This window comes from Heteronotia binoei, chromosome 10, assembly GCF_032191835.1.
Source record: "Heteronotia binoei isolate CCM8104 ecotype False Entrance Well chromosome 10, APGP_CSIRO_Hbin_v1, whole genome shotgun sequence".
Classification (NCBI taxonomy): domain Eukaryota; kingdom Metazoa; phylum Chordata; class Lepidosauria; order Squamata; family Gekkonidae; genus Heteronotia; species Heteronotia binoei.
In genome coordinates this window covers 90289436-90305469 of record NC_083232.1, presented here as the reverse complement: position 1 = coordinate 90305469, position 16034 = coordinate 90289436, and the positions used below count along the sequence as shown (strand labels likewise).

Here is a 16034-nt window from a genome sequence, read left to right as displayed (position 1 = left end):
GCCCTGTACTAAGAGCCCTGTAAGTTCCAGGAGGATTGGCTACATCAAGGGGGTGTGGCCTAATATGCAAAGGAGTTCCTGCTACAAAAAAAGTCTTGAGTATGAACATTAATTAAGACCTCTGTGTGTGTGTGTGTGTGTGTGTGTGTGTGGAAAATCTCATGAAAGGAGATGAGAAATTGGCCTTAGGGAACTCTGCCTCTTCTTCCAGCTGAGAAGAGCTGGCTTTTTAGAAAGAGTCTGTATGGAGGAAACTGTGCTTAGAGGAGGTATGACAGTCATTTCCTCTGCATATTAGGCCACACAATCCTGATGTAAGCCAATCTTCCTGGAGCTTACAGTAGGCCCTGTAAGAAGAGCCCTGTAAGTTTTTGGAGGATTGGCTACATCAGGGGTGTGTGGTTTATTATGCAAATGAGTTCCTGCTACAAAAAAGCCCTGGGGGGATTCATTCTGACTCTCCCTTTTCCTGCAATCTTAGAAGTCTTTATCCTATCCTCCTACCTTCCCCTCCGCTCATCAGAACATCCACACATCCTGCACAATTTACTAAGAAAAAGCATGATATGATGATGATATTGGATTTATATTCCGCCCTATACTCTGAATCTCAGCATCTTAGAGTGGTCACAATCTCCTTTACCCCCCCCCCCCTTCTCACAACAGACACCTTGTGGGATGGGTGGTGCTTAGAGAGCTCTTACAGCACCTGCCCTTTCAAGGACAACCTCTGCAAGAGCTCTGGCTGACCCAAGGCCAATCCAGCAGGTGCAAGTGGAGGAGTGGGGGAATCAAACCCAGTTCTCCCAGATAAGAGTCCGCGCACTTTAACCACTACACCAAACTGTTAGCATTCAACCAAACTTTGGACAATGGCCTCAAAGTAGGAATTTAAAAAAAAATCTACACATGGGAGCCATGTACAGATGTCTCTGCGTTAAGTGCCATCGTCGAATTGCTTTTGCCTTAATGGCGACCTTCAGAATTAATAGAACAAAGTCTGAGTCTCGTGGCACCTTTAAGTCCAACAAAGCCATGGATCAATAGTCCAGTTCCGAGTAATGGATGCCTGGTGGTCCATTCATGAAATTAGGATTGAGTCCTTTGATAGAACTAGTGAATAACTGTGAGTGTGAACAAAGGATAAATACAATGAAAGTCAGACTAGATGCAATTGTAGCTCAACACTTGGCATCCATTTGAATTACTCCCACCCTCCCAGAATGTTTTAAATGGTTCTATGTTTTAAAAGGTTTAATGTTTAAATTTAAATGCTCTATGTTTAACGTCTATTTATGTTCGATTCCTGTGTTGTAAGCCGCCCTGAGCCACTTGTTGGGAAGGGCGGGATAGAAGTCATAAAATAAATAAATAAATAAAAATTCTTAGAATCATTGTGGAGTTCATTTGTGGAAGAGGATGATCAAAACGAAAGACGCATTTCCAGAAGTCTTTGTTGCCCATTTTGAATATTCTGGATATTTGGAATATTTATATGAATGGGCTCTTTAGAATGCGAACTCACTTAATTCAGGTTCATTGACTCTGATATCTGTAAGGTGCTTCAATGTCTATTGAGCTGGTTCGGAATAAAAGAAGTACTTACTATTAAGATAAGTTTTGTGGAATCATGATTGATATAAATGAATTAATGATGTTAATGTGCATAGTGATTTTTGCTTAAATTTGAGTGCATCTGGAATGGTTTCATCGCTCTTTGTCTGATTTGATATAAGGCAGCTTTCTATATACCTACTGGTTGAACACCTGCGATGCCATTCTGAGAAGTGTTACACCCTTTAAAGTCAATTGATATCTGTTACATGTGTAGAATGTAACTCTGCTTAGGATGCCACTGTTAGGAACCTACCGAGACTTATGACAGACTGGTATTCTGCACCTGTGGGATCATTCCTTCTCCCAAGCCAGGATGAAACTCCAAAGTCACAAATCTGATATTTTTGACTACTTGCGCTAATGACGTGCTCACTGTTCTACCTAGATTCAGGACAATCCATTTGTGGAAAAGTGGTCTGAATCAGTATCAGGCACTCAGAAGAAAGGGGAAATAAAACCTCTACATCCATATTGACAGGGATAACAAAGATCAATCAAATGGTGTAATTTTTGACAACTTAGGTATGCTTGCCTAGTGCCCTGTACTCTGTTGTTTTTAACACTGTAATTACACAGCTGACTTATCAGAGCTATCTTACAGTGAAAATAGCTGATAACAGACCGGCACTTTGGGCTGACTCAGAGACGCCTCTGAAGTTGGCCCAAAAACTTCCTGCAGACGGCAACATTTGCCTCCCGTCCCAATCCTGCACTCACCCCATCCTCCAGGCCGATCCACCTGGCTCAAAAAGCTACCACTTTGGAAGTGGGAGCAAATTTTTGGGCTGGCCACCAGTCGCATCCACATCGTCTGGAAGGGGAAGGGTGCACATGAGGCGACTTGGCAGTGTGGAGGCGCCAAGCTGCCCTGAGCTGTTTCCGTTTTTTTCCCCTTGCAGCCTGGTGGGAGCACTTGTGCGTAGGAGCGCTCTGCCCCTTTAAGATACACAGAGCAGCAGCTTCTGAGGCGCCTCCCCATGTGGAGGGGCCTGGCTGCCGCACGGACGGGATCAGGCCACCTCCCTGGTATCATGGGGAGGCTCCGGGATGGCTCTTTTTGAGCCGACCTGCTTTCGGCTGCCTCCCACCCTCCCAGAATGCCCGTCTGCTATCAGCCAACAAGCGCTTTTCTAGAAACATATGCAAGTTCTCTAGTGCACACGTCATGCAAAATAACAATGACACTAAGAATGCCTTTTTGAGTGCAAAGCACTCCTTCTAAATATGCTGCACAGAGGCCTAATGCTGGGGACAAGGTACAGCTGAAGGTTTTTCCTTCTCATGCTGCTCTGAAAGGAAAATGCTGGACTAGACGGGACCTTGGTCCGATCCAGCAAGGCTCTTCTTAAAGTCGCAATTTACCAGTACTGCGGAAAGCGAATGACAGTAATTTTAAAGCTGGATGGAGATTCTTATCGAGATGGTGTTTATATTTGGTTTCTAAGCACAGAGATTCCAACAGCATTCGTAGCATCTTTTGTCAAAATGGCCTGGGAAGAGACATCCCAAAAAGAAGACGCTCGTACCTTGGTGCCGGTCGTCGGCACAAGCCCCACCGCTGCCATATACGTGCTGCCAATAGTCTTGATTTTTTCAATATCTCTATAATATTCTTTGTCCATAAGCTTTGTTTAAAACATAAAACTGTTAAACATTACATAATATTTTAGACAAGAAAGAACAGTCACATGTATGCTTATTATATTTATTCTTTTATCCTTCCCTTAATGACAGTCCTTTTTTGGTTTTGCCAATATGCAGCTACAGCACTCCAGTGAGCTCGAAAGGAAGGAGGCATTTTGTTTGGGTGCGACGTTGTCCGCGGAAGCCAAGTTCATGATGGCAAAACTAAACTGCAGAAGTTTATTATTGCACACTTGTTCTCACCACCCCTCTGCCCCATTTGTTTGGTACAAGCTAGGCATGGGCACGAACCGATTCACAGGCACGCATCAGGCTGATTTGTGTGTCATTGAGAAATGATTCATTTAATTGCATCTCCCCAGTTTAAAAATAAACCACTTTTGGGGGGAGGGTTTGTTTTGCATTTCATTAGCCGGACAGCCCAACGCCGATACAATTAACAGCTAGGCAACACTGGGGGTGGACTTCTGCAGAGCCCTAGAAACACCCAAAGCAGTTGTCCATACTTTGACAACCACAGAGCCAACCACAGAGCTTCCATTCTGTTTTAGTATATATTGCCACGCCTTGACTCAGCTGCTTTCAGTTGCAGCAGGAGCTCAGGAAGAGAAGAGTCATCATATCACTGTGTCACTCTCTGATTCTGTTCCTTGCTTGAAGCTGTGCTAGGTTTGGGGGACTCCTGTTTTCATCCAACCCACACAAATTTGGAATTTTTTTGACACCCCCCTCAGGTAAAGGAGAGTCTGCCGAAGAGTTTGCTGCTAATTTGGTGTCTCTATGCCATTGGGGGGGGCTGTTCTATCACCTCCCAAACTAACAAACAACTTTGGGGCACCTTCTTTGGCGGGGGGGGGACGACTGTAACTTGGCCCCCCCCAAAACATTATCAACATTATCATGATTTTACCAAGATTTTCTAGAAATGGCACAAAAGAATAACAGAAGCCTTCTGTTTAATGAACATCTGTCTTAATGACAAAAACCTTTGTTCTTACCTCGTCAAAATCTGCAATGATTTCATTCAACAGGCGCAGACACTCTACTCCCATGTTGTTGCCATCCAGCTCAATGTAAAAATCGTTAAAATTTGGAATGGAAGCAAACATCACTCCCACTTGTGAATACGACTGGTAATACAGGTCCTGAAATGGTTGGATTGAGTGGTGTGTCAAGTTAGAAAAGCTGAGTTCAAGGAAGCAAGCAAACAAAACCCCTGCAAATGTATCTGGAAAATGTTCCACATTTAATTCACTCTTTAAAACCATGCTGGAGAAGTCATGAAATGTACAAAGGGAGATACATATATGGTGTGCTGCTGCTCTCCCATCTTCTTACCACGATGATCTCAATACTGAGATTCAGGGAGCCTACCAAGCTATTTAAAGGGTGGACTGTCTACCTAGTTGTTATCTTAGGGCTTCATTATTCTCACTTGTTACATTCAACCTTTTATTTGGTAACGCTGCAGTACTGCAGTCGGAGCCCTCTGCTCATGACCTGAGTTCGATCCCAGCGGTAGCCGGCTCTAGGTTGACTCAGCTTTCCGTCCTTCCGAGGTCGGTAAAATGAGTCCCCAGCTTGCTGGGGGGGAAGTGTAGATGACTGGGGAAGGCAATGGCAAACCACTCTGTCAAAAGTCTGCCATGAAAATGTTGTGAAAGCAACGTCACCCCAGAGTCAGAAACGACTGGTGCTTGCACAGGGGATCTTTCCTTTCCTTTCTTACATAGTAGGGGTTTTCCACATTTAATTCCACACTGGCAGTGCCTTCTGTTTAAAACACTGCAGGGCGGGCATCCCTTCACTAAACCAACACAGCTTTTCACTGGTTTCTAAATTTCTATCACTTTTAAATGATGCTCATATTTCAAAGACTGGTGCTTGCACAGGGGACTACCTTTACCTTTTTAATGAAAATCGACAGAAATATTTAGAAAATTAAATTTCAGTTTATCTTTCCAATTTTAATGAAAAGCCCCCCCCCCCGGCCCCCCAAAATACATTTAACAATCATTCACTCTGTTAGTTACATCAGTTATGCTGTCATCTCATCTTTTGCTGTCCCCTTCTTCTTTTGGGAAAGACAGAAAGCAAAAGAAGAAGGGGACGGCAAAAGATGAGATGGCTGAACAGCATTACTGATGTAACTAACATGAATTTGAGAAGACTTTGGAAGATGGCGGAAGACAGGAGGGCCTGGCGTGACTTTGTCTATCAGGTCACAATGGGTCGGACTCGACTGTGCGACTGAACAACAACAACACTCTGCACACGAGTCTAGTTTTTGTTTTGAGCTAGTGGCACTTTGTACTAGTCCCGATTATGACAGATGTTGTTGCTATTATTTTATTGGCAACACCCATGCCTGTGGCCTGTTCTTTTCCCAAGGTACTCAGGCCAGGGTACCCAGTTTTCAGTCAACAACCTTGCAGGATAGGCTTGGCTGAGATGGTGATTTGCCCAAGGTTAACTAGTAAACTCCAAGGCAACCTGTACTCTATTCGAAGAATCATAGAGTTGGAAAGGGCCATGCAGGCCATCTAGTCCAACCTCCTGCTCAATACAGGACCAGACTAAAGCATCCCTGACGAGTCCAGCTGCTGCCTGAAGACTGCCAGTGAGGGGAAACTCACCACCTCCTTAAGCAGCTGATTCCACTGCTGAACTACTTTGACTGTAAACACGTTTTTCCTAATATCCAGTCTGTACCTTCCCGCTGTTAATTTAAACCCATTACTGCGAGTCCTCTCCTCTGCTGCCAACAGAAACAGCTGCCTGCCCTCCTCTAAGTGACAGCCTTTAAAATGCTAAAAGAGAGCGATCATGTCTCCCCTCAACCTCCCCTTCTCCAGACTGAACATTCCCAAGTCCCTCCGCCTTTCCTTATAGGACTTGGTCTCCAGGCCCCCGATTATCCTTGTTGCTCCCTATTCCAAATCCAGCTCTTGATCCTGGCTTTCTTATGGCCAAGTTCAGAGTTCCAAAGCAAAGTATAAATCATCATACTGAATATTCATGGGCTCACACCTAAAACCAGGCCTTGTCTATGTGCTGTTATCTTGCTTACCATGTTCCTTGGGTTAGACATGAGGAAATGTTGTGCAACGTGCGCTGGCAACAGGTTGAAGAGAATTCTTTTGTTGTCCAGCTTCACTCTCTCCATGTCATCTCTCTCTTCTTCTGCCTATGAAAAGGAGAAATAGGGGTTGTTGTTTTTTTAAAAAAATAAAGCAATTACAATCAAAGTGAAAAGGTAAAAGTGCAAGCATCAAGTCGTTACCAACCCATGGGGTTATGTCACACCATGATGTTTTCTTTGCAGACTTTTTGTTATGGGGTGGTTTGCCATTGCCTTCCCCAGTCATCTACACTTTACCCCCACAGCAAGCTGCGTACTCATTTTACTGACCTCGAAAGGATGGAAGGCTGAGTCAACCTTGAGCCGGCTACCTGAACCCAGCTTCCACCGGGATCGAACTCAGGTTGTGAACTGAGCTTGAACTGCAGTACTGCAGCTTATCACTTTGCGCCACGGGGCTCCTAATTACAATCAAACATTTGATCAAATTTCGACATCACTGCACCCTATAAAGCCTGGAATAAGAACTGGAACTGGGTGCAGCTCCTAAAAAAGATCCACATAGTATGACAAATTCCTGATATCCTAATTAGTAAGTTTCCGGACCAATTTCTGACTGTATAGCTTATGCCAGGGTATTCAAACTATGAAACTGTTCGAGAGAAAGGGTATTTGGAATATATTTGATTGGCAGTTCAGTGGTTAATTTCAGGTAACTTTTGGTGAGAGGAAAGTGACTTGATTCTCCAGGAATTTGTCATGTTCAGACAACAGTCCACTTGAAATCTGACCAAGTCATTTTTACAAGATTAAGAACAGAGACAGATAACTGATTAAGAACACTTTCTAAAATAAGTGAGAAGGTCATCTTTGATTACCAGATTGGGTGGTAGCCGAAGATTTTATCAGCAAGTGAACATAATATACCCATGTGCTGAAGTTATGCCTTAAGGAGCCATATGCCCATGCCTACAGGAGCAATATGTCACTGCCACTAGCTTCCCACTGACAGTAAAGAAACCACAGAGATCAAGGGATATAAGAACATAAGAAGAGCCCTTTAGGATCAGAGAAGTGGTCCATCTGGTCCAACATCCGGTCTCACACAGTGGCCAACAAGTTCTTTCAGAGGGCCAAAAACAGGACATAGAGGCCAAGGCCCTCCCCTAACGTTGCCTCCTGGCACTGGGAATCAGAGGCTGACTGCCTCTGAATGTAGAGGTTCACTTAAAGTCACGATGGCTAGTAGCCACTGGTAGACCTATCCTCTATGAGTCTGTCTAATCCCGTTTTAAAGCTATCCATACCTATGGCCAGCACTACATCGTACAGCAGCAAATTCCACATTTTAATTACTCGTTGTATAAAGAAGTATTTCCTCATAGGAAGAAAGGAGGACTAGAAGAAGATGGTAGAGGAAATAGCCTCCTGTGGCCACAGACTTCCCTAATCACTCACCCTAGCTTTCATCTCTTGCCCCTATCAGGTATCAACCATCAACTCTATAGCAGCCAACTTTCAAACAAGGCTTTCTCTACACTTTCCTATTCAGTTTATTTTGATGCGCAAGAGAGCTTATAATTTCACAAAAGATATCCACCACATTTTTGCAAAGTGCTTTTGCCACTAAAAGTAGATTTAAAAAAAAATGCAAATCGCTTATCAGCTCACATCAGAATATGATGATTTCAAACCGCCAACCTGGACAGTGCAGGTGAGGCAGATTTCATCAGGTGTCAGAAGCTAAGTAGGGTCAGCCCTTGCTAGTATTTGGGTAGGATATCTCCAAGGAATAACAGGTCATGATGCGGAGGCAGGAAATGGCAAACCACCTCTGAATGTCTCTTGCCTCGCAAACCCTATGAGATTGCCATGTCAGCTTTGACTTGACAGTAGGGGGCGTGCAAAACAAACAAGCAAAAATTGGAAAAATCAGATTCAGGGGCATTCAGGGCTTAAAAATTCAGGAGGCCGAATATCTCCTAATAGCAGATTCAGTAGCTGAATCTGATTCCAGGGATATTTGGCTATTCCATTATACTCTGTGGGCCATAGAACTCAATGACAAAATAGGGTAAATTTAATGGTGGCCGGGACGGAGGGAGGTAGTTTGAGGTAGAGGCTTCAGATTTTCTGGCAGCTACAGGAGCCTCTCCCCCACAGAACCCCCAAGTTTCAAAAAGATTGGACCATTCTACCATTGTTCTCTATTGGCCATTGAAGTCAACGGCCAAAGATAGGGTAATGTAAATGTTGAGAGAATACTGCAAAACATGCACAGCATGTAGAAGTTTTAATACTGATTGACTGCAGTTGTGTAGTGAAACAAAAACTGAGTCCAGTAGCACCTTAAAGACTAGCCAAAATTGCCGGGCTGTATGATATTGTGAGTCAAAGCTCACTTTGTCAAATACCACTTCCTGCGCTTTGACTCACAAATGCTTATACCATGGGAAATTTTGTTGCTATAGTCTAAAAAGTGCTGTGTGTGTGTGTTATATGCAATCAAGTCACTTCTAACTTATGGCAGCCCTATGAATGTCCCACTGGGCCAGCTCTTACAAACTGAAGATTGTGGCTTTCTCAATTGATTCAGTCCATCTCATGTTTGGTCTTTCCCTACTGCCTTCAACTTTTCCTAGCATTACTGTTTTCCCCAGTGACTCATGTATACTGGACTCATAGGGCTTTCTCTGTAGCAGGAACTCCTTTGCATATTAAGCCACGCACCCCTGATGTAGCCAGCCAATCCTTCTGGAGCTTACAGTAGTACTAAGCCCTGTACTAAGAGCCCTGTAAGCTCTTGGAGGATTGGCTACATCAAGAGTGTGTGGCCTAATATGCAAAGGAGTTCCTGCTTTAAAAAAAGCCCTGGGACTCAAATGTTGTTTTACTATTACGCAGCTATCCACCTGAAACTGTATGTGAACTTTTAACAAATACTATAGAAAACAGGCAGCTTTTCTCTGTGTGTAAGGAATATTCTAGGTGCACCACAATGTCCAGATCAATCTTGTGTATCTATCTTCTATTCTAGAAATATATCTAAAATGGTAAACCCTGGCTCAGTACCACTGTAGCAACACATATAACCTCAAGAGGGCACTAAAGCCACAAAGAGGAAAGAAAAACAAACCAGACTGCCTCAGACAAATCTATAATCCGGAGACGTGGAGTAAGCTGCTATCTGTTTGTTGGTAATACCCAGCTCCCCCCCCACACACACACACAATTCGAGGGAGGTAACAAAAGAGCCAAGTAGATGTCGGAGGTAATGAAAGATCAGAGGCAGGTGAATGAATAGAAATTTAATCTGGGTAACATGGAAATGCTGTTGACTGGGTATAAAACTGACACAAGGAGAGATATATAGGTGGTACTCCATGAGTTTGTACTCTCCCAGAATGACTAGATACTCGACTTGGGGATGCTTCTGGACTCCTCACTTTCCCTGAACAAAGAGGTAGCAGAGATGGCTAGGCGCAACCAATGCTTTTTTTTTTTTGTAGCAGGAACTCCTTTGCATGCTAGGCCGTACCCCCCTGATGTAGCCAATCCTCCTGGAACTTACAGTAGGCCCTGTACTAAGAACCCTGTAAGCTCTTGGAGGATTGGCTACATCAGGGTGGTGTGGCCTAATATGCAAAGGAGTTCCTGCTACAGAAAAAGCCCTAGGAGAACCTTTGATTAATTTCAGTTAGTGTGCCAGTGGTGGCCATTCCAAGGAAATTCTGATCTGGCCACTGTCATACCTGCCGGTGGAATTTGTATGACTTTGTAGAATCCTGTGTTTGTACATGTGCGTAAAATGATAAGGTGGAATAAAACCATGCCTTTATGGTATTTGTCTCAGATTATTGTAACATGCTCTGTGTTGGGGCCACCTTTGAAAACGGTCTGGGAATTTTAGCTGGTGCAAAACTTGGTGGCCAGGGTGGTAATAGCTGACATCCTGTGCAATGAACGCAGACAACCAATGCTATGTCAGTTCCCAATTTGTTTGAGAACCCAGCTGAAATTGGTGGACATTTAACACCGCAGCTTCAGTCCTGAGACTGTTGGGGGGGGAAGTGTGTCTCTGCTCTTATCAGAAGGGCAGCGGGCAGGAAACTGTACAAGGGTCCTTCTGGCTGCCAGTACCCTGAAACGAAGGCACTCCCTCCTCTAAGGGGCATGTTTTGCATCACTGCTGCAGACCTTTTGGCAAATAACTTCCTGCTGGGCTTTTCCTACCAAAAAGAAAAGCCCTCTTTCCCTACTGCCTTCAACTTTTCCTAGCATTACTGTTTTTCCTAGTAACTTCTGTATACTGGACTCAATAGGGCTTTTTTGGCAGCAGGAACCCATTTGCATATTAGGCCACACCCCTGATGCCAAGCCAGCTGAAACTGCATTCCTGCGGAGGGAGGGGGAAGCCCTGCCTGAAAATCCATTTGTACTGGAAGGTAATCTGAGGGAATTATTCTACCTGGGGTTTTAAGGAGGCTGAAATAGCAATGTCTGCTTTTAGTAATTGATTATTCTAACCCCTGCTCTCAGATGCCCTGACCCGGAGGGCCAGGCTGGGCTGATCTCTTCAAATCTCAGAAGCTAAGCCAGGTCAGCCCTGGTTAGTAGCTGGTCAGGAAACCACCAAGTCCAGGTTTGCAGAGACAGGCAATGGGAAATAGCCCTTGTTTGTCTCTGCCAGTGGTTAAGAGCACGGACTCTTATCTGGGAGAACTGGGTTTGATTCCCCACTCCTCCACTTGCAGCTGCTGGAATGGCCTGGGGTCAGCCATAGCTTTTGTAGGAGTTGTCCTTGAAAGGGCAGCTTCTGGGAGAGCTCTCTCAGCCCCACCCACCTCATAGGGTGTCTGTTGCGGGGGAAGAAGATAAAGGAGATTGTATGCCGCTCTGAGACTCTGATTCAGAGTGGAGGGTGGGATATAAATCCAATGTTGTCGTCTTCTTCTTGCCTTGAAAACCCTACTGGGTTGACAGCACTTTCCACCACCACCACCTTCAGACATCTGCATGCTTAGCGACCAAATACCATGTAGGGTAAGGAAACAGAGACAATAGAGATATAAAAAAGGTAGCCCCCTGTGCAAGCACCAGTAATTTCTGACTCTGGGGTGACATTGCTTGCACAACGTTTTCACGGCAGACTTTTTTTTTTGCGGGGTGGTTTGCCACTGCCTTCCCCAAATAATAGAGATCATAAAGATATAATATAGAGGATAGTGCAGAATTGTTTTCTGTGGCCCCAGAAGGTAGGACCAGAACCTACAGATTGAAATTAAATCAGAAGAGTTTCCGACTCAACATTATGAAGAACTTTCTGACAGAGCGGTTCCTCAGTGGAACAGGCTTCCTCAGAAGGTGGTGGGCTTTCCTTCCTTGGAGGTTTTTAAACAGAGGCTAGATGGCCATCTGATACAATGCTGATCTTGTGAATTTAGGGGGAGGTATTTGTAAACTTCCTGCATTGTGCAGGGGGTTGGACTAGATGACCCTGGGGGTTCCTTCCAACTCTATGAGTCTTCGATTCTGTATCACAGGGGTGGCCAGTGGTAGCTCTCCAGATGTTTTTTGCCTACAACTCCCATCAGCCCCAGCCAGCATGGCTGGAGCTGATGGGAGTTGTAGGCAAAAAACATCTGGAGAGCTACCGTTGGCCACCCTTGCTTTATCAGGATGAGCACATCCAGGCCTTGAATTCAGCAGGAGCTCACAGGAGCACAGCTCCTGAACCTTTCTGACAGCCCCCTCTCCTCCTTCCCACCTACCTATCTTGTCACTGAATAGTAGGCGCAGCTGCATAACAATCCTTGGATGAGCTCCACCACCTACTTTCTACTAAATGACCCTGAGCACATCTGTTGTCTGGGGACACCACAGTAACGCTGCAGGACTCAGAGGAGCCAGGGTATCTTCGCCAGCGCTCAGAACAAACTAGAAGACCTTTGGTTATTCTGCAAGGACTCACTCATCTCCACACAAACTTTCCATACATGGTCGAGGTATCTTGCCAAAACAGCCACAGGGGCAGTTGAATCCGACTGAAGAGAAAAGGGGGTGACAGGAGGGAGGATGAGGCAGCAGAAAATGGTGAAGACAGCAACGGAATGGAAAATGGAGCGAGAGAGAGAGGGAAAGCCCAAAGGGAAGAGGTGGGGCAGAGCTACCTAAGAGAGGAAGCTGGGACCAGCATTCCACCGTCTACTCCACTCAACGGCCACAGTCCCATACATTATTAGAACCCTACTGGATCACACCAGCTATCCATCTAGTCCAACATCCTGTCTTGCACAGGAGACAACCAGTTCCCCCGGAGGGCCAACAACCGGGCGGAGAGGCTGAGGCCTTCCCTTGATGTTGTCACCTGGCACTTGTGTTTAGAGGTTGACAAATCTGAATACAAATCCTCACCACCTGGTGGTCATCACATCACTTTAAAGATTCTCCCCCTCCACCCTCCCAGCCTCTATATATAATAAGCGGTAACAGAAAAGAGAAACTCAGTGTTTCCATTTGGAAGAGAGAGAGAGAAGGGAGAAAAAACTGTGTCTTGCCTGTGCAGCCCAGAGGTAGTCCAGACGTAGCTTCAAATCCACCTGTCTAGAATGAAGTGCTAAAGCACAGGAAAACAGCAAAATGGCTAATATGGGTTCATAGCCACGTATATAAAAGGAGCCGCCCCTTTAAAAAAAGAAGAAACAAAGGGAAATTATGTGTATTTTATCCGATGTGGTCCACAAAAGTTACATGCCCTCTGAAATCAATTATTGCCCTCCGAAATTACTGGGATTCAAGACTTGCTCTCTGGCTGACTAATGGGGCAGGATGCCTGGAGCAGCAGCCTGTGCTTAGAAAAGGCGGGGAAAAATGACAGCCCACAGAGAAGGTAACAACAAGCTTTGAACAGGATGGAAGAGCTGCCTCTCGCCTCCCAACTCCTCCTGTTTCTCCACTGCTGCCTTTTGCTTTCTACTAGAACAGGCAGAAGACAAGGATGAAAGAAAATAGGAAAATCACCAGCAGTGGCTGCAGCCCTCATAATCAGGGGTGGAATTCCAGCAGGAGCTCTTTTGCATATTAGGCCACACAACCCTGATGTAGCCAATCCTCCAAGAGCTTACAAAAAAGAGCCTTGTAAGCTCTTGGAGGATTGGCTACATCAGGGGTGTGTGGCTTAATATACAAGGAGCTCCTGTTAGAATTCCACCCCTGCTCATAATGGTTGAAGATTAGGTACACAAGGACGTTTTATTATGATTATATTCGCCACTGGAAGGGAAGGTGGTATGGTATAGCCCAGTCTCATCAGATCTTGGAAGTTAAGCAGGACTGGTACCTGGATGGGACACCGCCAAGGAGGATTCTGCAGAGGAACAGTTAGATCTGAATCCAGATGCACCTTAGAGACCAACAAGAGATTTAGGGTGAAAACTTATACCCTGAAACTCTTGTTGGATCTAAGGTGCTACCAGACTCAAGTCTAAACAGGGATGGAAGTCTAGCAAGAACTCATTTGCATATTAGGCCACATACCCCTGATGTAGTCAATCCTCCAAGACCTTACAAAAAAGAGACTTGTAAGCTCTTGGAGGATTGGCTGCATCAGGGGTGTGTGGCCTAATATGCAAAGGAGCTCCTGCTAGAATTCCACCCCTGAATTTAACTATTCTTACAGACCAACACAGCTACCCTTTGATACCGTCTTCAGAGGAAGGCAATGGCAAGTCACCTCTGAACATCTCCTGCCTTGAAAGTCCATTACTTGGACCACCATAGGTCAGTTGTGACTTGATGTCAATTATGTACGTATACACATGTAGTACCAGGGCTTTTTTCGTAGCATGAACTCCTTTGCATATTAGGCCACACACCCGATGTAGTCAATCTTCCGGGAGCTTACGGTAAGCCCTGTATGAAGAGCCCGGAAGCTCTTGGGAGGCTCGGCTACATCAGGGATGTGTGGTCTAATATGCAAAGGACTTCCTGCTGCAAAAAAAGCCCTGCACAGTGCCATCAGTATAACAGTACTTCGCATTGGGTGGGATCACACTGGGAATTTGGCATGGCAGTATCCCAGCTTTGAAAAAGCCGGATACTTTGATCCATGCCATGGCAATCACACGGCCTCTGCCCTTCTGCCAGAAGATAAAAATATAAATTCAACAGATTCCGATGTGTAAATATGGAACAATACAACCGACACTGGAAATATTATCCCACCGAAGTGTATACAAACATATATTTTAGTGACAAAGACTTCACAACATTTAAACATACAGTAATGCTGCCGTAATAGCAGCTGGTTACAAAACGCAATCACGGATGAAGTCTAATGGTGAAAAAGTCCACACAACTCCACGTATAGGGCAAAGCCCACTTCCTGTGCACATCTCTATGCCGTGTCGTCTCCTGTGCTGCTACCAAGGAATCAAAAAAATTCCACTGGAGAGAGTTATGATTATATTCACCACTGGAAGGGAAGGTGGTATGGTATAGCCCAGTCTCATCAGATCTTGGTGAAATTACGGTTTCTTCCTTGTCCCTTCATCAGCCCGATCTCTTCACAAACATCATTTCACAGAGCCCCAGAGAAATACTTTTGCTTTTGGATCAACACATTTCTTTTTTTGCTCTGCCCCCAGTCAGAAGAGGCACAGGCTGCCCACGAGCAAGAGGAACATTCAGACTGCTCCTGCATGCGCAGGGTGTGTGCATCATGCGCTCTGGCTGTTCAGACAGCCGGGAAACTTGCCCTGCGTATGTTTTAGAGATGTAATCCAGTCCCAGCCTGCCCTAAGATGAGATAAGTACAGGTGGGACTCAGGGGGCAGGTGTGCACATGTGATTGCATACATTAAATCTGCAGGGGAGACATGGCTAGGTCAGGCCAAATCTCTTATGCGATCTCATTCGTTGTTCATACAAGAAACAGACAGAAGCCTGTTCTAGAAAGTGAGTAGGGAAGACCAAGTGGGGGAAAAGAGAATGGGACAGGTAAGAATAACCAGTGATGAATTTGTGCTCATGTACAGACATAGGCTTTGCTTTGCAACAGAGGACCATGATTAAAGGCTGCATCTCCCAATGAAATGCAATAATGATCAGCATTGGTTCTGCACCCAAGAATCCTTCCCCCAGGCTAGAATCCCTTCTTCATCCTCCCAAAAGGGAAGGGGTAAGAAATAGAAACCAGTGGTAAAATCTTCTTTAAACAGGCACGACACTTACCCCACTGCTTTTCGATATCCGCTGAGTTCCAAAATGAGTATGTACAAAATTGTAACAAAAAGCAGGAGGATCATTTTTGGCAGGGAAGAGACGCGTAAAAATATTGCCAGGGTCAGAGTCCCGACCACGCAGGAGAGGAACGCATAATGGGCTGCGTCACATGGAAGTTCGCTCATTGTTTCGTTCGTCCCACCGGGAGAAATGATAACTATGGAACTGCTGGAATTAGAACTCCAGACCCAAGGCATGCAACTCACCTGGAAGAAAATGGGAAGCGGAGAGATGAATTTTTTAAAAAAATGATCTGTGGTTGCTTGCAAGAATAAGTAAGACAGGCTGACTGTGCACATGGATACCCATCATTTGAAGGAAGTGGCATGCACATGTCCATGAGCCTTTCTCAGGGCAACACAAGAAAGAGAAACTTCATATAATCTCATGGCTCCTCAAACACAGTACT

General features: G+C 45.0%; 1 protein-coding gene across 2 annotated transcripts in view; it reads right to left on the bottom strand.

Annotated features, from left to right (window-relative positions):
- The window catches only part of ADCY1 (adenylate cyclase 1), a 260520-nt gene that overhangs the window by 11666 nt on the left and 232820 nt on the right, over positions 1-16034 (bottom strand). The window contains exons 13-17 of one of the 2 annotated variants that reach the window (XR_009555859.1): positions 15575-15831; positions 12901-13027; positions 6332-6448; positions 4260-4406; positions 3144-3261 (exon numbers count right to left, since the gene is read on the bottom strand). Coding sequence is in view for 1 of the 2 variants with exons in the window: in XM_060247765.1 (XP_060103748.1) it covers positions 3144-3242; positions 4260-4406; positions 6332-6448; positions 12901-13027; positions 15575-15831 (747 nt within the window). In the remaining variant the exon portion in view is untranslated. The remainder of the gene's footprint in view (positions 1-3143; positions 3262-4259; positions 4407-6331; positions 6449-12900; positions 13028-15574; positions 15832-16034) is intronic. The other variant, XM_060247765.1, reaches the window with a different exon arrangement.